The sequence below is a fragment of the Dreissena polymorpha genome, chromosome 7, assembly GCF_020536995.1.
Source record: "Dreissena polymorpha isolate Duluth1 chromosome 7, UMN_Dpol_1.0, whole genome shotgun sequence".
In the NCBI taxonomy this organism is placed as follows: Eukaryota; Metazoa; Mollusca; class Bivalvia; order Myida; family Dreissenidae; genus Dreissena; species Dreissena polymorpha.
This window is the reverse complement of record NC_068361.1, coordinates 53,605,026-53,623,564: the sequence shown is the minus strand read 5'-3', so window position 1 is coordinate 53,623,564 and position 18,539 is coordinate 53,605,026. Positions and strand designations below refer to the sequence as shown.

General features: G+C 34.8%; 2 protein-coding genes across 20 annotated transcripts in view; one reads left to right on the top strand and one right to left on the bottom strand.

Annotated features, from left to right (window-relative positions):
* The window catches only part of LOC127839181 (helicase SKI2W-like), a 138,113-nt gene extending 125,892 nt beyond the window's left edge, over positions 1 to 12,221 (bottom strand). For 6 of the 14 annotated variants that reach the window (XM_052367421.1, XM_052367418.1, XM_052367422.1 and 3 more), the window contains exons 1-8: positions 11,940 to 12,020; positions 10,853 to 10,927; positions 9,636 to 9,742; positions 8,879 to 8,996; positions 8,289 to 8,403; positions 6,807 to 6,878; positions 5,329 to 5,555; positions 4,796 to 4,978 (exon numbers count right to left, since the gene is read on the bottom strand). In XM_052367421.1, coding sequence (XP_052223381.1) covers positions 4,796 to 4,978; positions 5,329 to 5,555; positions 6,807 to 6,878; positions 8,289 to 8,403; positions 8,879 to 8,996; positions 9,636 to 9,742; positions 10,853 to 10,909 — 879 coding nt within the window. In that variant the 5' untranslated portion in view covers positions 10,910 to 10,927; positions 11,940 to 12,020. Of the gene's footprint in view, positions 1 to 3,206; positions 3,500 to 4,795; positions 4,979 to 5,328; positions 5,556 to 6,806; positions 6,879 to 8,288; positions 8,404 to 8,878; positions 8,997 to 9,635; positions 9,743 to 10,852; positions 10,928 to 11,939; positions 12,022 to 12,175 lie in introns of those variants that run through there. The other 8 variants (XM_052367427.1, XM_052367426.1, XM_052367416.1 and 5 more) reach the window with 7 other exon arrangements.
* The window catches only part of LOC127839182 (uncharacterized), a 111,546-nt gene that overhangs the window by 66,411 nt on the left and 26,596 nt on the right, over positions 1 to 18,539 (top strand). The window contains exons 1-6 of one of the 6 annotated variants that reach the window (XM_052367434.1): positions 12,185 to 12,306; positions 12,831 to 12,936; positions 14,207 to 14,398; positions 15,312 to 15,443; positions 16,165 to 17,140; positions 18,368 to 18,422. In XM_052367434.1, the coding sequence (XP_052223394.1) occupies positions 12,877 to 12,936; positions 14,207 to 14,398; positions 15,312 to 15,443; positions 16,165 to 17,140; positions 18,368 to 18,422 (1,415 nt within the window). In that variant the 5' untranslated portion in view covers positions 12,185 to 12,306; positions 12,831 to 12,876. Of the gene's footprint in view, positions 1 to 12,184; positions 12,344 to 12,826; positions 12,937 to 14,206; positions 14,399 to 15,311; positions 15,444 to 16,164; positions 17,141 to 18,367; positions 18,423 to 18,539 lie in introns of those variants that run through there. The other 5 variants (XM_052367435.1, XM_052367436.1, XM_052367437.1 and 2 more) reach the window with 5 other exon arrangements.

Sequence of the window (18,539 nt, the reverse complement as noted above, 5' to 3'; positions counted from 1 at the left end):
TAAAATAAGCAGCGAAACTGCGCGTAACATCCCGTTCTGCGTGTGATGCAGCTAAGAACTGCACAGAAAAAGACATTCGCTATCCTTGATCTCATTCAATGAACTATCAACGCTGTATATCTTTTTTTAAAGATATTTTTTGTTTCAAATGACCTTGACCTTTGACCTAGTGACCTGAAAATCAATAGGGGTCATCTGTGAGTCATGATCAATGTACCTATGAAGTTTCATGATCCTTAAGCATAAGCGTTTTTGAGTTATCATCCAGAAACCATTTTACTATTTCGGTTCACTGTGACTTTGACCTTTGATCTAGTGACCTGAAAATGAATAGGGGTCATCTGCGAGTCATGATCAATGTACCTATGAAGTTTCATGATCCTAGGCATAAGTGTTCTTGAGTTATCATCCGGAAACCATTTTACTATTTCGGGTCACCGTGACCTTGACCTTTGACCTGAAAATCAATAGGGATCATCTGCGAGTCATGATCAATGTACCTATGAAGTTTCCTTATCCTAGGCTTTAGCGTTCTTGAGTTATCATCCGGAAACCATTTTACTATTTCAGGTCACCGTGACCTTGACCTTTGACCTAGTGACCTGAAAATCAATAGGGGTCATCTGCGAGTCATGATCAATGTACGTATGAAGTTTCATGATCCTAGGTCTAAGCATTCTTGAGTTATCATCCTGAAACCATTTGACTATTTCAAGTCACTGTGACCTTGACCTTTGACCTAGTGACCTGAATATCAATAGGGGTCATCTGCCAGTCATGATCAATGTACCTATGAAGTTTCATGATCCTAGATCTAAGCGTTCTTGAGTTATTATCCTGAAACCATTTTACTATTTCAGGTCACCGTGACCTTAACCTTTGACCTAGTGACCTGAAAATCAATAGGGGTCATCTTTGAGTCATGATCAATGTACCTATGAAGTTTCATGATCCTAGGCCTAAGCGTTCTTGAGTTATCATCCAGAAACCATCTGGTGGACGGACATACATACGGACGGACGGACCGACATGAGCAAAACAATATAACCCCTCTTCTTCAAAGGGGGGCATAAATATATACAATTAAAAAAAATATTAATTAGTTATTCAAAATTAGACAAAGATATCAAAGTAATACACATTTTAGTCACAATTGCGACTCCTAAAGCACTCACAAGAGTTCAAGTTAAACCAATTATTGCAGATTTAATTAGTGACCTAGTTTTCAACTCCTCCTGACACAGATTCAAACATGCCCCCTATATTGTTGTGATAAATATTGTTATCATGTTAAAATAAATATTGAGATTTAAATGATTTTCATGGGTGGTAATGTTTTCTAAAATGTTTGACCAGGTGACCTTGTTTTTAACCCTTTACCACTTAGATACCTATTTTGACGCATGTGTGGTCCCTTAGAAAGTTAGATTTAAATAAAGACCTTTCTTACTAGATTCAAGTTTTAAAGGCTTCAATTCTAACCCTTAGATACTTATAAGCAGCAAACAGCATAAAAACTGAACAAACTGTGAGTTACTCACAGGCTGTTCTGGTTTTATAGTGGTTACAAAAGTCGTTTTCACTTTGCTTCTTTTTGGAGAAAGGGTTATACACATGACCCATTCATGACCTTGGCCAATGCTTTGTCAAGATAAATGTCCTGTTCAAGTTTCATCATGAACTTGGCCAATACTTTGTCAAGATAAATGTTCTGTTCAAGTTTCATCATGAACTTGGCCAATGCTTTGTCAAGATAAATGTTCTGTTCAAGTTTCATCATGAACTTGGCCAATACTTTGTCAAGATAAATATTCTGTTCAAGTTTCATCATGAACTTGGCCAATGATTTGTCAAGATAAATGTTCTGTTCAAGTTTCATCATGAACTTGGCCAATACTTTGTCAAGATAAATGTTCTGTTCAAGTTTCATCATGAACTTGGCCAATGCTTTGTCAAGATAAATGTTCTGTTCAAGTTTCATCATGAACTTGGCCAATGCTTTGTCAAGATAAATGTTCTGTTCAAGTTTCATCATGATTGAGGCAAAAATGGTGCTTTCAGAGTGGTAAAAAGGTCATTCTAAAAATAGACCTAGTTACTACGGTACACACATGGCCTAAATTCGAAACTGGACTAGATATTTCCAAGATAAAAATAATGATCAAGTTTCATAAAGATTGAGCAAAAGGCTGGCCTCTAGAGTGGTAACATGCTTAGAGTTTAGGACACAAACGGCGCAAGGCACATCAATGGAAGACAGACTAAGTGTGATTACAAGAGCTTACCTTAAGCAAATTATGCTCAGGTGAGTTTACCTACATGTTATTACAAGGGATAAAATTATCACAAAACCAGGTTTTCAGTTTGAAAAAAAAGTCTGATAAAGGGAGACAATTCAAAAAGTGCATTGTTACCCCCCTTGTGTCAAATTCAATCTATTTTTACTCGTGGCGACCTTGATTTCAATTTGAAAAAAAGTCTGATAAAGGGAGATAACTCAAAATGTGCATTGTTACTGATTGTTCATAGTTACCCCCTTGTTTAAAATTCAATCTATTTTTAGTCGTGGCGACCTTGACCTTGGAGATATCGTCGTAATTCTTTCGCACGACACACCCTCCATTGATGGTGAACAAATGTGCCAAATGATTTTAGGATCTCACAATGAACAACATAGTTATGGCCCGATAAGCTCATTTATAGCCATTTTTGACCTTTGAACTCAAAGTGTGACCTTGACCTTGGAGATATCAACGTAATTCTTTCGCGTGACACACCGTCCAATGATGGTGAACAAATGTGCCAAATGATTTTAAAATATAACAATAAATTACATAGTTATGGTCCGGACAAGCTTGTTCCGCCTGCCCCCCAGCATTCGCCAATCTAAGAACCAGTTTTTTCCTTCGGAAAACCTGGTTAAAATGCATACATTTAAATGTTTTAAATATTTATTTACCATAATTTCATCTAAAGCCATCTAAATACTTAGGTACTTTCAAGTTTGTGTTCTTGGTAAAACCAGTACTTTCAGATCTTAAGAATACACACAGAATGGGCATTGAACCAAGGATCTCCATAGGACAAGATGGAAACAACAGTTTGAGTTTCTTTTAAGAGGAATTTCAACATGTTCTTGATGTTAATTAATAACAGATGCATTGGTCAACCTGCTCATTGCAATGACTGAACTCATCAAAATTTACCTCAAAATTTCTGTGGTCATTATAAGACAGGAGGCCGTCTGGTTAATCTGAACATCACCAGTGATTAATCCTACATCTTCAAATGTGATCTTGAAATCTCTGTATTTCTGATTGGACAATGCCTTGATTGGCGATGTGTAGACAGTCCGGGTCATGTGCTTCAGAGACAAGGCAATGGCATATTCCGCCACCACGGTTTTCCCAGCCGATGTGTGTGCCGCAACAAAAACGCTTTCGTGATTTTCAAGACGGAGAATAGCTTGCTTCTGAAAGACGTCGGGTTCAAATGGCCACTGGAAATATACATAGGTTTTAACCTTAAGATTGATCATACTCCTCAAGTGGAAACTAAAGAAATATAAGGTATATGTATTACGTGTAGTAATGAAAAAAACAATTTCATGTTTAATTCTCCCGTATAAAAGGTCCGAAATTATTGCCTATGGTGGAGCTTGTACTCTGACATTAAACGGACGTTTTCACAGACTTTGGCATGTATTGAAGTTTGTCATTAAATGCTTTAAATTAATAAATGTAAACATTGGCAATAAATAGCTCCAGTAGAAAACAAAAATAAAATTTAAAGAAAAAAAGTAATCCTCAACTTGGCTTGAACCACTGACACTTGGAGGAAATACTAGCACTTAAACCACAAGTCCAGCCCTGCTGATACAGTGTGTGGTATATTTTATACTTTAATTAAGCAATCCTTGTAGTGTCACAAAATATAACGATAACAACATAACTCTCCAAATTATTCTATCGTTTTGCGATTGTAACGCTATATAATTTTCAGGTTTTTAGATTGTCAAAAGATGCATGAAATTGATATTTTAGAGCATGGTAAATGTTTAGTATAACTATTTTTTCTCAAATATCATAACTACAAAGCAATTTTGCAAATCTGAAACATTTTTTTTCAACTTTGTCAATTTACCAAAACGTGAAAAGGTCCCTTTAATTACTGGTAAATTGTTGAGTAAAATAAGCATAAAGATGAGAAATTGCGTGCAGTCCTACATGTGTCTCTTACACACATCACAAAATTATTTACATGATTTCTTTCATACTCATTCCTTGACTTAAATGGTAATACTGAAGCATACTTCAAACAATAGGTTCAGTTTAATATTGCTTTTAACTGCTTGAATCTTAATTTAATGCACTGTTTCATTTAAAACAAGAGATGTGTTTTTCAGAAACACAATGCCCCCTTCTGCGCCGCTTTGAAGCCATATATTTGACCTTTGACCTTGAAGGATGACTTTGACCTTGACCTTTCACCACTTAAAATGTGCAGCTCCATGAGATACACATGCATGCTAAATATCAAGTTGCTATCTGAAGCGACATAGAAATTATGAGCATTTTTTCGAAACCTAAACACGAAACCTAAACGCAAAGTGTGACGGAAGGACAGACGGACAGACAGATGGACCGTCCGATCACTATATGCCCTCCTTTGGGGGCATAAAAATAATTATACTCATTTAAGACATAAAAAATATGTATAAATACTAGCAGTCCATTTATTAAGAATCAAGAAACTCATTAATGAAGAAAATGTGCTACAAGCAAAATCTCCAAACCTTGTGGGCCATATCGGGCACTCTCTTGTAGAAATCATCGACAGGGGCGTCAACGTCCACCATGACAGCCCATTCCTCCTTGTCTTCTGCCTTTACAGCAGTGTCTTTGGTGTCTTGAGGTGTCTTGCTCAGGTCTACTTCAACCAGTTTCTCTAAACTCTGGCTTCTTTGTAGATTTGGTATCTGAATGAATTATAACAAGACCTGTTACTTGCATAAGCAAAAGTTCTTCTGTAAAAAAAGATAACTCTTAAAGTACAGCATGTTTGTCATACTCAAAAAAGATCACAGCATGTGATCATAATAATATAATTAAATAATAATTTTATAATATACTATTATATTTTGCAAATGGGCCACATGTTTACAAACAAAATGTATTGCATTTTAGGCTGTATCTTATACACCAACTTAATCAAAATCAAAGTCTCCCAGGCAACAATAAAATGATTGTACACAAAAATTCTCAACTCATTTAATGCAGAAACTTAGCGTCCAAAACAAATGTTTGCATAACAAAAAAGTTAAAATACCTGTGCAGCATTGTTTACATCGAAACCCACATCTTCGTTCCTAGTAGCATTGTTCACGTCAACCCCTTCAGCATCCTCTAGATATAGGTCATCAAGGTCATCATTCAAGGTCATAATGTCGGTAAAGGTCATGACCTCTGGCTTGCTGCCACTGGATTGGTCAGTTTTCAAGGTCGCTGACTTAAAGGTCATGCCTTCTGTAAGTCCTGGAGCAACTGTCAGTAGATCTGAATTAAAAGAATATAGACACATAACAAGAGCACCGCATAGCGGTTGCCAATGCTCGGCTGTGGGTACAGTTTTAAATAAATGAAAGCTTGTCAGAAGTGACCTTTGACCTATTGACCCAAAAATGGGAGTGGCGTGTACAACTCATGAAGGTGCATCTGCATACGAAGTTTAAAAGTTGTATGTGGAAGCACTTTGATTTTAGAGCCTATGTTAAGATTTTAGCACGTTGCGGACGGCGGACAACGAGCTGGCTATGACAATACCTCTGTTTTTTTCCGAAAACAGCTGAGCTTAAAATTTATTTTGTTTAAATGCAGGAGTTATGAACATGAAATATTTACCGGTAATGTTGACAATTATGGTCATAAGAAAAACATTTTATTTAACACCTAATGCTGCGTTAGTATAAATTTCATTTACATAGAAAAATCCTCACACAGAGGTTTCAATGGGACACACAAAGTTTCACCACTAAACTTTGTTGCTTGAAATAACTTGGAGCCAATGTTTTCCACAATAATAATAAAAATAATAACAATAATTTATATTGACACAATTTGAGTCTTAACAAACACAATATCAGCATGAAGCAGCATAAACTCCATTCTGGTGCTTAAAATTTAACATAACTATTGGTAATTAAAGGAGATTATTATTTTACAACACTTTATTTTAACTAATTAATTCATGTCAATATTGATGACAGCTTTCTTGGGTCGCAAAATTATATATCAAAATAACACTTAACTTGCAGAATGCTTAATCCTCCTTCCGCACATGATCACTATTTTGTTGAAATAACAACTGTCTACCCATATTCATGTTGAAATGTGTCATGATTGAGGACAGACAGTGTTTTAAGGTTCAGAAATCACATCACGATGCAGATAAGGTTTTCCATGCTGTAATTCAGCCTTGTTTTGGAATAAAGGGAACCCGAATGAAACTCAGTATTGTGCCAAAACAAACACATATCCTTTATATAGTAAGATACTATGTGTTTGTTTTGGTGCAATAGCCAGTTCTGCTTTTCATTTTTGAAATATTAATATTTTCACAAGTATAATCACAAGTTAACAATTTGCATTACAAGTGAAAAATAAGTTTTAACCATATGAAAAAAAATTTGTTATCTCATCAAAATAACCTAAAATTGCTTTAATAGACACTAACACCATTTTTCATAAACTCATTTTTATTTCACTAAAACTCAGTCTTGGTTTGGAATCATATAAATACATTCTTACTGTTTTCAAAGTCTATTTGTTCACTGGAAGTTGTTTTTAGAAGATCATCCACACTAGGTTCATCCTGACCACCTTCAGTCAAATAAAAATCAAACAAATAGACAACCTGTTACCTTGCTACTCTAGTGGGTACACAAGAAATGTGAATATAGAAATATGAGTTTATACCTTCAGATTTTGAAGTTTAAACAACAATAAAACATCAATCATTTTTATGTTAAAATCTTTAAAAGACAATTATAGAGGAAAAGACTATTGATATGACTAGTTACCAGTCACTTTAATATATAGTTAATCATCAGCCAATCAAAATTTTAATTCCCCTGTGACTGTCAAATAGTTTATTTTACTGTATATATGCACACAAAAATTAAAAACTTTAAAGGGACTGTTAACCACTACGACGAAGAAAAGAAAAGTTGTAAAATACCGTATTTTTTACAATTATTAGTTTATATTGATTAAAATACCACGACTGGTATATTACATTACTTGAAAAAAGTTGTTAAGTTTTCATATTTTCAGTATATTCGGTAATAAATTTTACTGGGTATGTCTACCAGTTAACAACCAGTTAACTATCATTAACGCCAGTAGATTGATCATCATCGTCACGTGGTAAACCCAAGAATGCAAATTGTGCATGCATAGTGAATTGTATATACATGATATATCTAATATATAAAATGATCAATCTACTTGCGTTATTTATAGTGTGTACATCGTTATGTCACCTATTTTCGGGATGTACTTTTGATTTCACATCGCAAAATTTTATTACCGAATATACTGAAAATATGAACTTTTTTCAAGTAATGTAATATACAAGACGTGATATTTTAATCAATATAAACTAATAATTGTAAAAAAATACGGTATATTAGAACTTTTCTTTTTTGTCATTCGTGGTTGACAGTCCCTTTCAATGATATATTTATTTTTCAATACTAAGTATGCACAATAAGTTTTGTTTAAAAGATTCACAATACAAATTGTGGCACTTATTGTTTTTATTGGGCAATCTAAGGGTTTTACTTATTCAAATAAAGTGTCTGAAACCATGAAATGGATGATCAATTACAGTAAGCCATTGATAGTCTACAGTGACATATTAAAACACCTGGCCAGAGAGGGTAGTTAAGGGTGTTTCCCTAAAAACTGTCAGATGTGCCATCGTCTACTGTAAATTATAACAATACCTGGCCAGAAAGGGAAGTTCAGAGTGTTTCTTTAAAAACTGTCAGCTGTGCCAGAAAGGGAATATAAGGGTGTTTCAATCAACACTGTCAGACATGGCATTGTCTACAGTGACGTATTACAATACCTGGTCAGAAAGGGAATTTAAGGGTGTTTCCATTCACAATGTCAGAAGTGGCATTTTCTAAAGTAACATATTACAATACATGGCCAGAAAGGAAAAATAAGAGCGTTTCCCTTAACACTGTCAGAAGTGGCGTTGTATAAAGTAACATATAACAATACCTGGCCAGAAAGGGAAGTTAAGGGTGTTTCCCTTCACACTGTCATACGTGGCATCCGGGGCTCTCTTCAGAGATAACGAGTTTCTGGCTGTTTTTCCTGTCTCTGACAGGTAGGCCTGAAATGAGTGCGAGAAAAAAAAGGGGAATACCTGGTCATGCTTAAAACATCCTTTGGCTTAAACTTAGTTATTTAAGCTCAATCGCATCAGAAGTGTAAGTCTCGAGTCCATTTCCTGGGTAGAACCAGTATTTGATGTCTTTCTGTTAAATCTAAAAAGACGCTCACAAAGTTGGAATTGAACCCGTGACCGTCCAGTCAGTAGGAGTATACCATATTAACTAGCCTCGATGCTCTCTTTAATTGTTGACAATCAGGCAATGTAAAAATTAAAGACCTGAGTATCTATCATTTAAATCTTCAAAGTGGTAATGATAGAAAAAAAAAAAAAGTTAAAAGTAAAGTCTGCACCTTTTCAAATGCATTAAGTCACATTTAAGTCACATAGGCTAGGTTTTTTTGCAATGTTTTTATACATACCTCTTAAAAGCCCACAAGATGACCTGTAGTGGGTTACGTTCCATAATACATACCTCTTTAAAGCCCACAAGGTGACCTGTAGTGGGGTTACGTTCCACCTGGATTGTGGTCTGTACAGGACAAAGGTCAGTGTGCAGTAAGTTTAATGGTTCAGGCACACGAGGGACAAATCTGTGAAGAGTAACGATTCATGTTTTAAATAAATGACACATGGAAATCCAATGTGTTGGTGCTTTCGACATTTATTTTATTTTTATAAGGCCTAAATGTGATTGGGTGCTAAGGCGTGGGTACAGCAAGTGTGGCAAGAAAATAAAAGCTTATATAAAAGCATTATTGCTTGGTTTAGCCGTATAAAAACGTACCAGCAATCAGGTACCATATAACATGAAAAGTAAACAGTTGGATAGTCAGCAATATGTCTATCTGCCAAAAATTGTGGGCGCTGAAAATCTACAAAACATCTCATTGAGATGATTGGAAATTGTGTTGGTAAGTATAGAAATAAATGTAAAGAGCTTGAAGTTGTAATATCTATTTAACTGGTATCTTTAGGTTTAGAATTTGACGTTTTATTAAAGTTATTTTTATAATATGCAGAAGATATCAACCAGGTTATAGTACTGTATTCCAATTTAAAGTAAATTCACAATAAAACTCCCAAGTTAAGAGGATAAAAGTAATACATGTACATGTATTCACAAAATAATGAGAAAAAGCCCTTGTACTCCAAAACAATGTCAACATGATATAAGAACTATTTCACAAACAGTAGAAAACTTCAGCAAAAGAATATAAAAGTGTATATACCTTTGAGCTCTATCAATATCATGAATAGGAATCGCTTCTAGATCAGTGAGGAATCTTTCCAGCTCTGACTCCAGACGTGGAACAATGTCTGGTGGATCTAGGGGCATCTAAAACGTAATGGATTTTTGTGTTTTGTCGTTTCTCAAACTCCAATGCACTTCAACTTATGTCTGTTAAGTCATAGCTTACAATATTTACCTGATATTGTGAACTTTTTTTGCATGATTAAATTAGATGCTTAAATTGTGTAATATAATCATTTGACTTTCACAAGAGTACATAATTATTAAAAAAATATTTTCAGTATTTGAGCATTTACATACCTTGAAAGCATTCATTTTTTGTCAGCACTAAATTTTGTCATTTTTCAAAAATTGACAATTTTGTTTATAACACTTGTAGATGTTTTCCATACAATTTTACTGCAGAAGCTCCTTACAGAAAATGTAGATTAGTGATTACTGTAATTACTCTAAGTTTTTGGACACCCTCTTTTTGAGCAAAAAAAAAAAATTGTGTGACTCTTAATAATTCGACATACAGGTTTTTTTTCCATAATAAATATGTCTCTTAATTTTCTGACAGTATATTTTACCACGCTATTCTACAGACTTAGGCCCTGTTTGCTCATCTTGTGACACAGATTTTTACAACCGGATTAAGGTCATATAACCTTGCAGATGCATGTCTGAGGGCAAATGGACCATTACATTTGCATAATTGGGTAAATAATCATGTATACCGGTAGAAAATAATTGATTCACTCAACAGCATTTGAAACAGTGTTGTCCTTTACTGTTTTCACTTTTTTGTTCTATATCATTTCAGGCAAGAGTTAGCAAAGCTGTGAAGTTGCATTTATTTGTTTAAGCAGAAAAAGAACAGTTAATCACAAGAAAATCATTGTACATTGATTTATTTCAATATAATTATAGTTTTCGGACACCTTAATTTGTGTCTCTAAATTTTCAGACACCTGTAATTTTCTAATATTTTTCTTTTCTAAATTTTACTTTGAGTAATTACAGTACATTGGATATAAATGTCTTTCCCACCTACGGTAATTCAGTCTTGATTTAATTAAAAAATTTGACATAATCATAAGTTATGCACTTAAATTGGTCAATCAGTCTACAAAAAAATATACCAAGATTATTGTTTGGTGAATAATAATGGTTTCAAAGTTTATGTGCATTATAAAACACATAAGTACACACTGTCGTCAACTGCTTTCCTGTTCTTTTATTCTCAGCACCATCTTTGACACCCATCATATTGGGTCTTCAGAATCACTGCAAATATATAAAGGAAACTGGTGCAATAATGCTTCCTAAAATGATATGCAACTAATAAAATAAAACAGAACTAGAAATTGTCCGGCTGTGAAAAATCATCCGATGAGAACCAGCTGATAATATGCACATCTCCTCTTGGTAGTGAAGCTTCCCATATATGTACAGTTAATGGAAAATTTCAAAGGGCCATAAGTCTGTGAAAAATCATCCAACAAAAACCGGCTGATAATATGCACATGTCCTCTTGGTAGTGAAGCTTCCCATAAAGTTTCTTTGAATTCCGGTCATTAGTTGCTGAGAAATAGCCCCGATAAGAATTGCACTATATGTACAGTTAATGAAAAATTTCAAAGGGTCATAACTCTGTGAAAAATCATCCAACCAGAACAGGCTGTTAATATTCACATCTCCTCTTGGTAGTGAAGCTTCCCATAAAGTTTAATTGAATTCCAGTCATTAATTGCTAAGAAATAGCCCTGACAAAAATTGTGCACGGACGGACGGACATACACACGGACAGACAAAGCGGCGACTATATGCTCCCCCAAAAATTTTTTGGGAGAGCATAAAAATGAGTGAAAATCTCTGACCCGGCCCGACCCCAACCCCCATAACTTTTGACAAAGGGGTTAGATCAAAATTCTAAAACGTGCAGGGTCGCACATATGCTCATAGCTACCATGTGTGTTATTCAAGGTTCTAGTGCTTATAGGAGATAGTGGCCAGGACGGACGGACAGACAGACAAAGGGTGGAGATAATTATGTATGGCCAGGTACATTTTAGTATATTTTCAAATTGAGTATACTACAATGTACCCAGGTTCTTTTAAGTAGTACCTAAGCCCAAAATTACTTGTTGAGCCTTCCATGACTGGTTACTGTCAGCTCAGGTACCACTTAAAAGTATCCTGGTTGATCAAATGTATACTGCAAAGTACCAGGAGTAAGGAAAATATGCTAAAAAGTACACCAGAATATGACCGGTTGCGTTTAGCGTACTTTCCATACCTTGGGTACATTGTAGCATACTTCAAGTGGTACCCGAGTCGACAACGACCATTTGAGTTTAACTTTCGGTTTGCAAGAATAACTCTTTTGGACCAAAGATCTATCATAAATAAACAACATGTATTTGCTCGATCGACCCGTTGGCTATTGAGTTTAGTGGTAATTAACAAAAATAAACCAGCTAAAACAGGCGTATTGACATAAAATAAGCGCTATTAAATAGGAAACGAGCTTACAGGAGCTTACGCTGCAACTCTTTTTTTGACCGGAAGTGTGTAAAAGGCATACGATTTCGCGACACAACACAACAAACATGTGAAACGGCTTCAAACGTATCGTGTCAAAGGGTTTAATTAACAACGTCATTGTCTGTAATATATTAACGGAATATCGACATTAATAATGTAAATACTTATTTTATTACCTTAGTTTTCGATGACAATACATTTTGATTTGTTATTTTAAAGAGTACGATATTAGATCCGTTTTTCGGTTGATGGTGTATTCGGACGTACCATAACATAATATATTCGTACCCACTTATATGCATATTCCTGTAACTTAAAATTGAATTAATGGGTTTGTGTTAAATAAACTAAAATGTGTTGCTACATAGTACTTAGTAGAAAAAAGTACTATCAAGGAGGCAAGAGCAAATATTCTGTGAAAGACCAAAGCCTGAAAAAAAAATGCATTTGTTTAAACAGTTGTGTCCACTGGAATACTTTATTATACAAATTGGAAAATAATTATGTAATAAGCAAGTAGATGGGCCATTTATGAATGTTTTGGAAAGATTTCTACACAACAAAACAAATACTGCATTTGACCAGCCCTTCTGAGGTTTTCTGCAATCTTAATGTTTAGTACATTTATTTTTGTTTCAGTCAGAAAATAAAGACCAAAAAATAAAGAAAAGAAAAGTATTTACACAGCGATGGAGATTTGTCCTGAATTTGTTGTATTACAATCTGCCTTCAAACTTGTAGACAGCCAGGTAACTTAATGTGTGTTTTGATTGTGAATTTAGGACCTACATTTTTCCTCTATAAAGCATTATATTATCCAATAGTTACCTTTTTCCCATAGTTACCTTTTCCTCAATAGAAATAAATGAACCATTATCAAAGCTCCAGATAAGGTTTTGTGAAATTCTTAATGTTACTTCCAGATCTTCAAAAATAATTCTTAACTCTGAAATTTTATTCTTAACGTTACTACTAAGTTTTGGAAAATAATTCTTAACTTTTCTAAATGACCTAAAAATAAATAATTATGGTTATTTTCATGCAAAAAATCAAAATAAACATACTAGCAACTTTATTTATACGAGTTCAACAGTGTCTAGTCAGTATTATACAATTTTATTTTTCAAATACCTTCATATGCCCAAACTGTGCTTAGATTGCATGCCTTCGATGAATTTTTACATATTTCACAATTAAAACGGGTTCCCTATCAATCTTTTCAACGATTAGCCACGGGAATTGTCCCTTCCTCTCGTTCAATGTTTTTTTGTTTAAGTTTGGACCCGTCGTGTCGTGTTTTTTTAGCTTTTTCCGACTGTGTCGGCAACTGAACATACAACATCGTTTAAGATCTTTTCTATAATGTCTTTCTTAACATTCAACTTTGGCTCACTTTGCGTACAATATGTTAAAGCGTGTGTTTGCACGCTTTGCAGTTTTTTTAGGACGCTCTCTGGGCGCCGCCATTGTTTTTGACAGAGAGACTGTACACGCCGCTTTTATTGGAAAAAATGAGCTTTGTTAAACAAACCCGATAACCATTCTATATAAGCACCGAAAAGATCTTTAATACGCGAAATTCTCTCAAACAAATCGATACGAACTGATGTAAAAATAATATTCGTAACTTGATTTTGTAATTCTTAATGGTACGACAAGATTTTAAAATAAATACGTAACGGACATGAAAATTATTCATAATTACGAAAATACGACCCTCATCTGGAGCTCTGATTATTTAGACTCCAGTGACTAAATATTAATGATTTTTATAACGAGTTCCTTTTTCTTTTCATCAAATTTCTGAAATTACTCTTAGTTTGTGTACACCCCCTTTTTGGCTTTTTTAACCAGATTTCTGTCCTGTTTTTGCTTATCTGGTGTCACTATGATCACCTGTATTTTGTTTATATTTTGCATTTCTAAATTTTCTTACATGAAAAAAAATATGTATTTTTAAGTGTCCGAAAAAGTGTCCGAGTAAATATGAAAAACTGCAGAGATATGTTTTCTATCTAGGCTGGTCAATATCTACACACACTGAAGAAGACAGCTTGCAGACCATTTACTACCATAATTGTAACTGCGATCAATGAAATATGCCATGGTCTACAAAGTGACAATGATGAAGAAAGTTCATTGCAATGGGAACAGAAGCTGCATGCTACAATGCTGTATTGCTTGGTTCAGAAAAAATATATTGATATACAGGTATGCATTTTTACAGTAGGTTTGTGCAATCTGAAAGGAAGGGAATCAATAATTAAGTGTTTGGAAACACATTTTAAATGCCACTGTGTCTTGATTAAACAATATATATATAGTGATTGTTCTGTCCTTCTATCTTTTTCGCTTTCTGTCCTTGACAAGTAGAAATGTGTGGACATAAAACACCATTTTCTACTAAGCTTACAATTGTTTGATGCTTACACATTTGTGGATTGCAACAATTCCATACCCACTAAAATTACACAATCTCTGTTTTTTACCTTGTTTTTCTAAAATGGGGGATTTTGTTTTTAAATTGATTTTACCATTTTGTAAGCATGAACATCGTTTGCTACAACACATGGGTTTTTACACAAATTATGTTTTGACCATTCCTAATCTACATTGCTTTGACATTTTTATTGATTTCTTTTATATCGGTATTAATTTCTTAAAAGCTATTTCTTAATAAATCAGCTTTCCTGTTTTGTCTAGCAATATCATTTCTTATTACAAAAAGCTGACATTTACTTGTTGTTTGTTATAACCTTTCCTAATCCACCTGTGACTATCATTTACAACTTTGTTTAACTTTGCCTAATAAAATAAGCATTTGAATTATTCCACCTTGCTTACAAGCACCAAGTTATAGCAACCGACCATCTGTGACACATTTCTAGTTTAAGTTCATCTCTTCACCTTTTCTTTTATTAATGGACACAGTGAATTTGGAATGCAATAATTTTGAGTGATTTCATTCAACACTTTAAACATCCACACATATTAAGCCAGCTACTTAACGGCAAAGAGTAGACATATCAGAATTTGTAATGTTTTTATTCCTTATGTTTTTGATGATAGTTCATTTACTTACTGGCAATATTAATGTTTGCCAGCAATTTTGTTTCCTTTCAAGACTCCTATTCGCCCAGGGTCCATTCCATGCCTGAATGCTATGGACATGATAGTAGGACTGCTTCCAGCATACAGCACCAGCTTGTACTTTGAGATTGTCAAGCAAAAACAGTGGGCATGTTACTTCTTTCAGGTACATTGTGTTAGTTATTATCCCCTGCCAAAGGTGGAGGCATGTAGAATTGGCATTGTCCATCCGTCAGTCAGTCACAAACTGTTCATGGCTATATGTCAGAAACTGTAAAAGATATCATCATGAAACTTTATGTGTGTATTGATATCAACCAGAATAAGTTACAACTTCCATGCACAAGAACCATAAACCTGCACTTTCTTAAATAAGAATTATTTCCCTTACTTGATTTTATATGATTAACTTTTTAAAGCTCAGAAGAATCTATTTAAGATTTCAATATGAAACTTCATGGGTGTATTGATATCATTTGTATGATGTAATTTGTTAGGGCTATATCTAATATATGCTTCAAGATTTCAATGCATAAAAACAATGAGCCTACTGGTAACACTGAATTACTTGTTTTCAATATTGTCGCTATACCACAATTAATTTGTATCTCCCTTGTCTATTATTTGCATCATGTTTTTTTTACTGTATTTAATTATTTTGACAATATGCATGCACATTTATGTCAAAGTGGCTGAGTGGATATACAGTCCACCAAGCGATCATAAGGTCCCAGGCTTGATACCAACTAAATGTTCGTTCTTAAGATTTTGACCTAAGACAACAAGCCGAAGAAAACAGACTCAGCATTTTCTTAAAAAGCATTGAAGCTTTTAATGTGGTCTACCGAAAGTTATGTTTAATCTTAATTGTGTTGCTACAATTTTAGGTTTTGCCTCTTCTTGATCATACCACAGCGGCTGGTCTGCTTACTGACCTACTGACCCACTTGCTACAGGAACCTGTGACCTTGGCAGACAGAGAGGTCATCTCCATAGCAACCAATACTTTCCTGAAAAACTGCTTGTATGTTTTACCGGAAACCAGCCAGATTCTAAGGGAATGCTTATGTTTGCTTAGAGTACCAAGGAAACATATTTGCACACTGTACCAAGAGGCAACAACTGATTTGGTTACTATGGAAACAGAACTGGCTCCCATTGGTAACAATAACAGTGACATCTTTCAACAAAATGCCTTCACTTCAGATGGCATAACTTTCTGGGGTGGTTTTGTGGAAAGTAATTTCGATTTTCTAAAAATGGTAATTGAATATTTGAAAAATCGTACATCCCACTTTGATACTCCCATATCCAATGATTTTTGTTTGCTGGGACAAATTGGACTGCTAGCTTACCTGCATTTGGTTGGAAATGAAAGAGCACCAGATTGTTGGTTGATTAACAACATGTTTGGGGGTAAAGCGTTGAGTTACGAAAATTGTGGGATAGATTTAATCAGACCGCTGTACGGCTATATGGTAAACAAACGATTAGCAAAAGAGATAGCAAATCAAATTGACCTAAACACATTAAAGACTGTACTTGAGAGGATTGACTTTGCTGCTGTAGCAAAAACTCCAGTAGTTAAACTAGTACTTGAGACTGGAACCAGTGAAAATGGAGAATGTCCTTTCCAGTGCTTAATGTTGAAAAGCGAGGTTTTCTTACAAATGGTTGAAGGTGTAAGAGCATACCAAACCAAGGATTTGGTGGTTGAAGATCAGGATGGTGAGGATTTGTTTATTTGTGGTGGTGATAGGGTGTGTGACCTGCATGATGTTGTTTACGGCGAGACATGGACGGATGATGTCACTGCGGATGCCCTCTTGTGGAGGATACAGGAAAGCCTTCCACAAATGGAGGGTATGTGTTACCAATGATATAAATTGTAATAACCTTGTACATTTTATCCTGGTGAATTTTGGTTTTCAGGTTTCCAATGGTGGTTAGTAGATTGTGGTATTGCGGGAAGAAGGTTGGATGGGTGTCTTTAAATAGATGTTTTGGATCAATAACTTTTCATCAAATTTTTACAAATCCAGATAAAAAATTTGATATATCAAGCTTGCATGGAAATGAAGCTCAGGATTGTATTTAGGGGCATTTCCGGTGCAAGTCAAGAGCACAGAACATTACTAACAAAAAGAAACAAAAAACTTCTCAATTGAGTTGAGATAGAGATATTGCATTGATATTGTGTGAGTTGGTTGCTCTCATGGAGACTTAGCCTGGGATTACAATTTGGGCCAGTCTGGGTTAACAATTTCGCTGTCAGAAGCAAAGTGAAAATGGCTTTTGCAACCAGCATAAAACCAGAACAGCCTGCGAGTAACTCACTGTCTGTTCAGGTTTTATGCTGTTTGCTGCTCATCAATCAGTATCTAAGGGTTGAAAATGAAGCCTTTAAAACTTAAATCAAGTAAGAAAGGTCTTTAATTAAATTGAACTTTCGAAGGGACTACAAATGCCTCAAAATACGTATCTAAGTGGTAAAGAGTTAAGGTCTAGATCACTGTTGCTAAAACTAGAAAATAGCATTCAGAGGTTTCCGGTCAATAAATTTAGCCTTGTTCTGAGAGAACTGGGCTTAATGCATGTGCATGGACGACACTTTCCGCCTAAACTTGATTTTTGGTAAGGAGGGACTTCCTTGAAACTAAAAATACCATAAAAGCGGAAAGTGTCATCCCTGATTAGCCTGTGCGGACTGCACAGGCTAATCTGGGATGACACTTTACGCACATGCATTAAGCCCAGTTTTCTCAGAATGCAGCTAAATTGTGTTTGCATTGACCAATCTTGATAAAAATAGCTTCCTATGGGACCTGTTGGGTCAAGCTCAAGATAACAGTTACTAAAGACAGGCTGTCATGTGAGCCCTTCTATTTCTTTATACCTTTAATCAATTTTTTGCATAATATGTTTTTTGCCCAAACAGCCCTTCACTCCCAGAATGTATTGTTCTCGTTTCACACTTCAATGCGTGTCAGCGTTTGTTTAAAAGGAAGCCTGTTACAATGTCATCTTTTAACTTGTGATTTTACAGTAGTTCTTGAAAAATGTGTAAATGTATTTTGTTGCTTTTTATAGGCTGTATGGAAAACTTGCTACAACCAAAATGCTGGAAGTTTTGGCAATATGACAGGTAATAATATAATGTTTATAAAATGCACGGAAATAAAGCGACCTGTTGCCATCCAATGTTTATCTTGACAGTTATTAGCGTTTGAACTGGATATCTGTATTAAGATAATTGACAAAA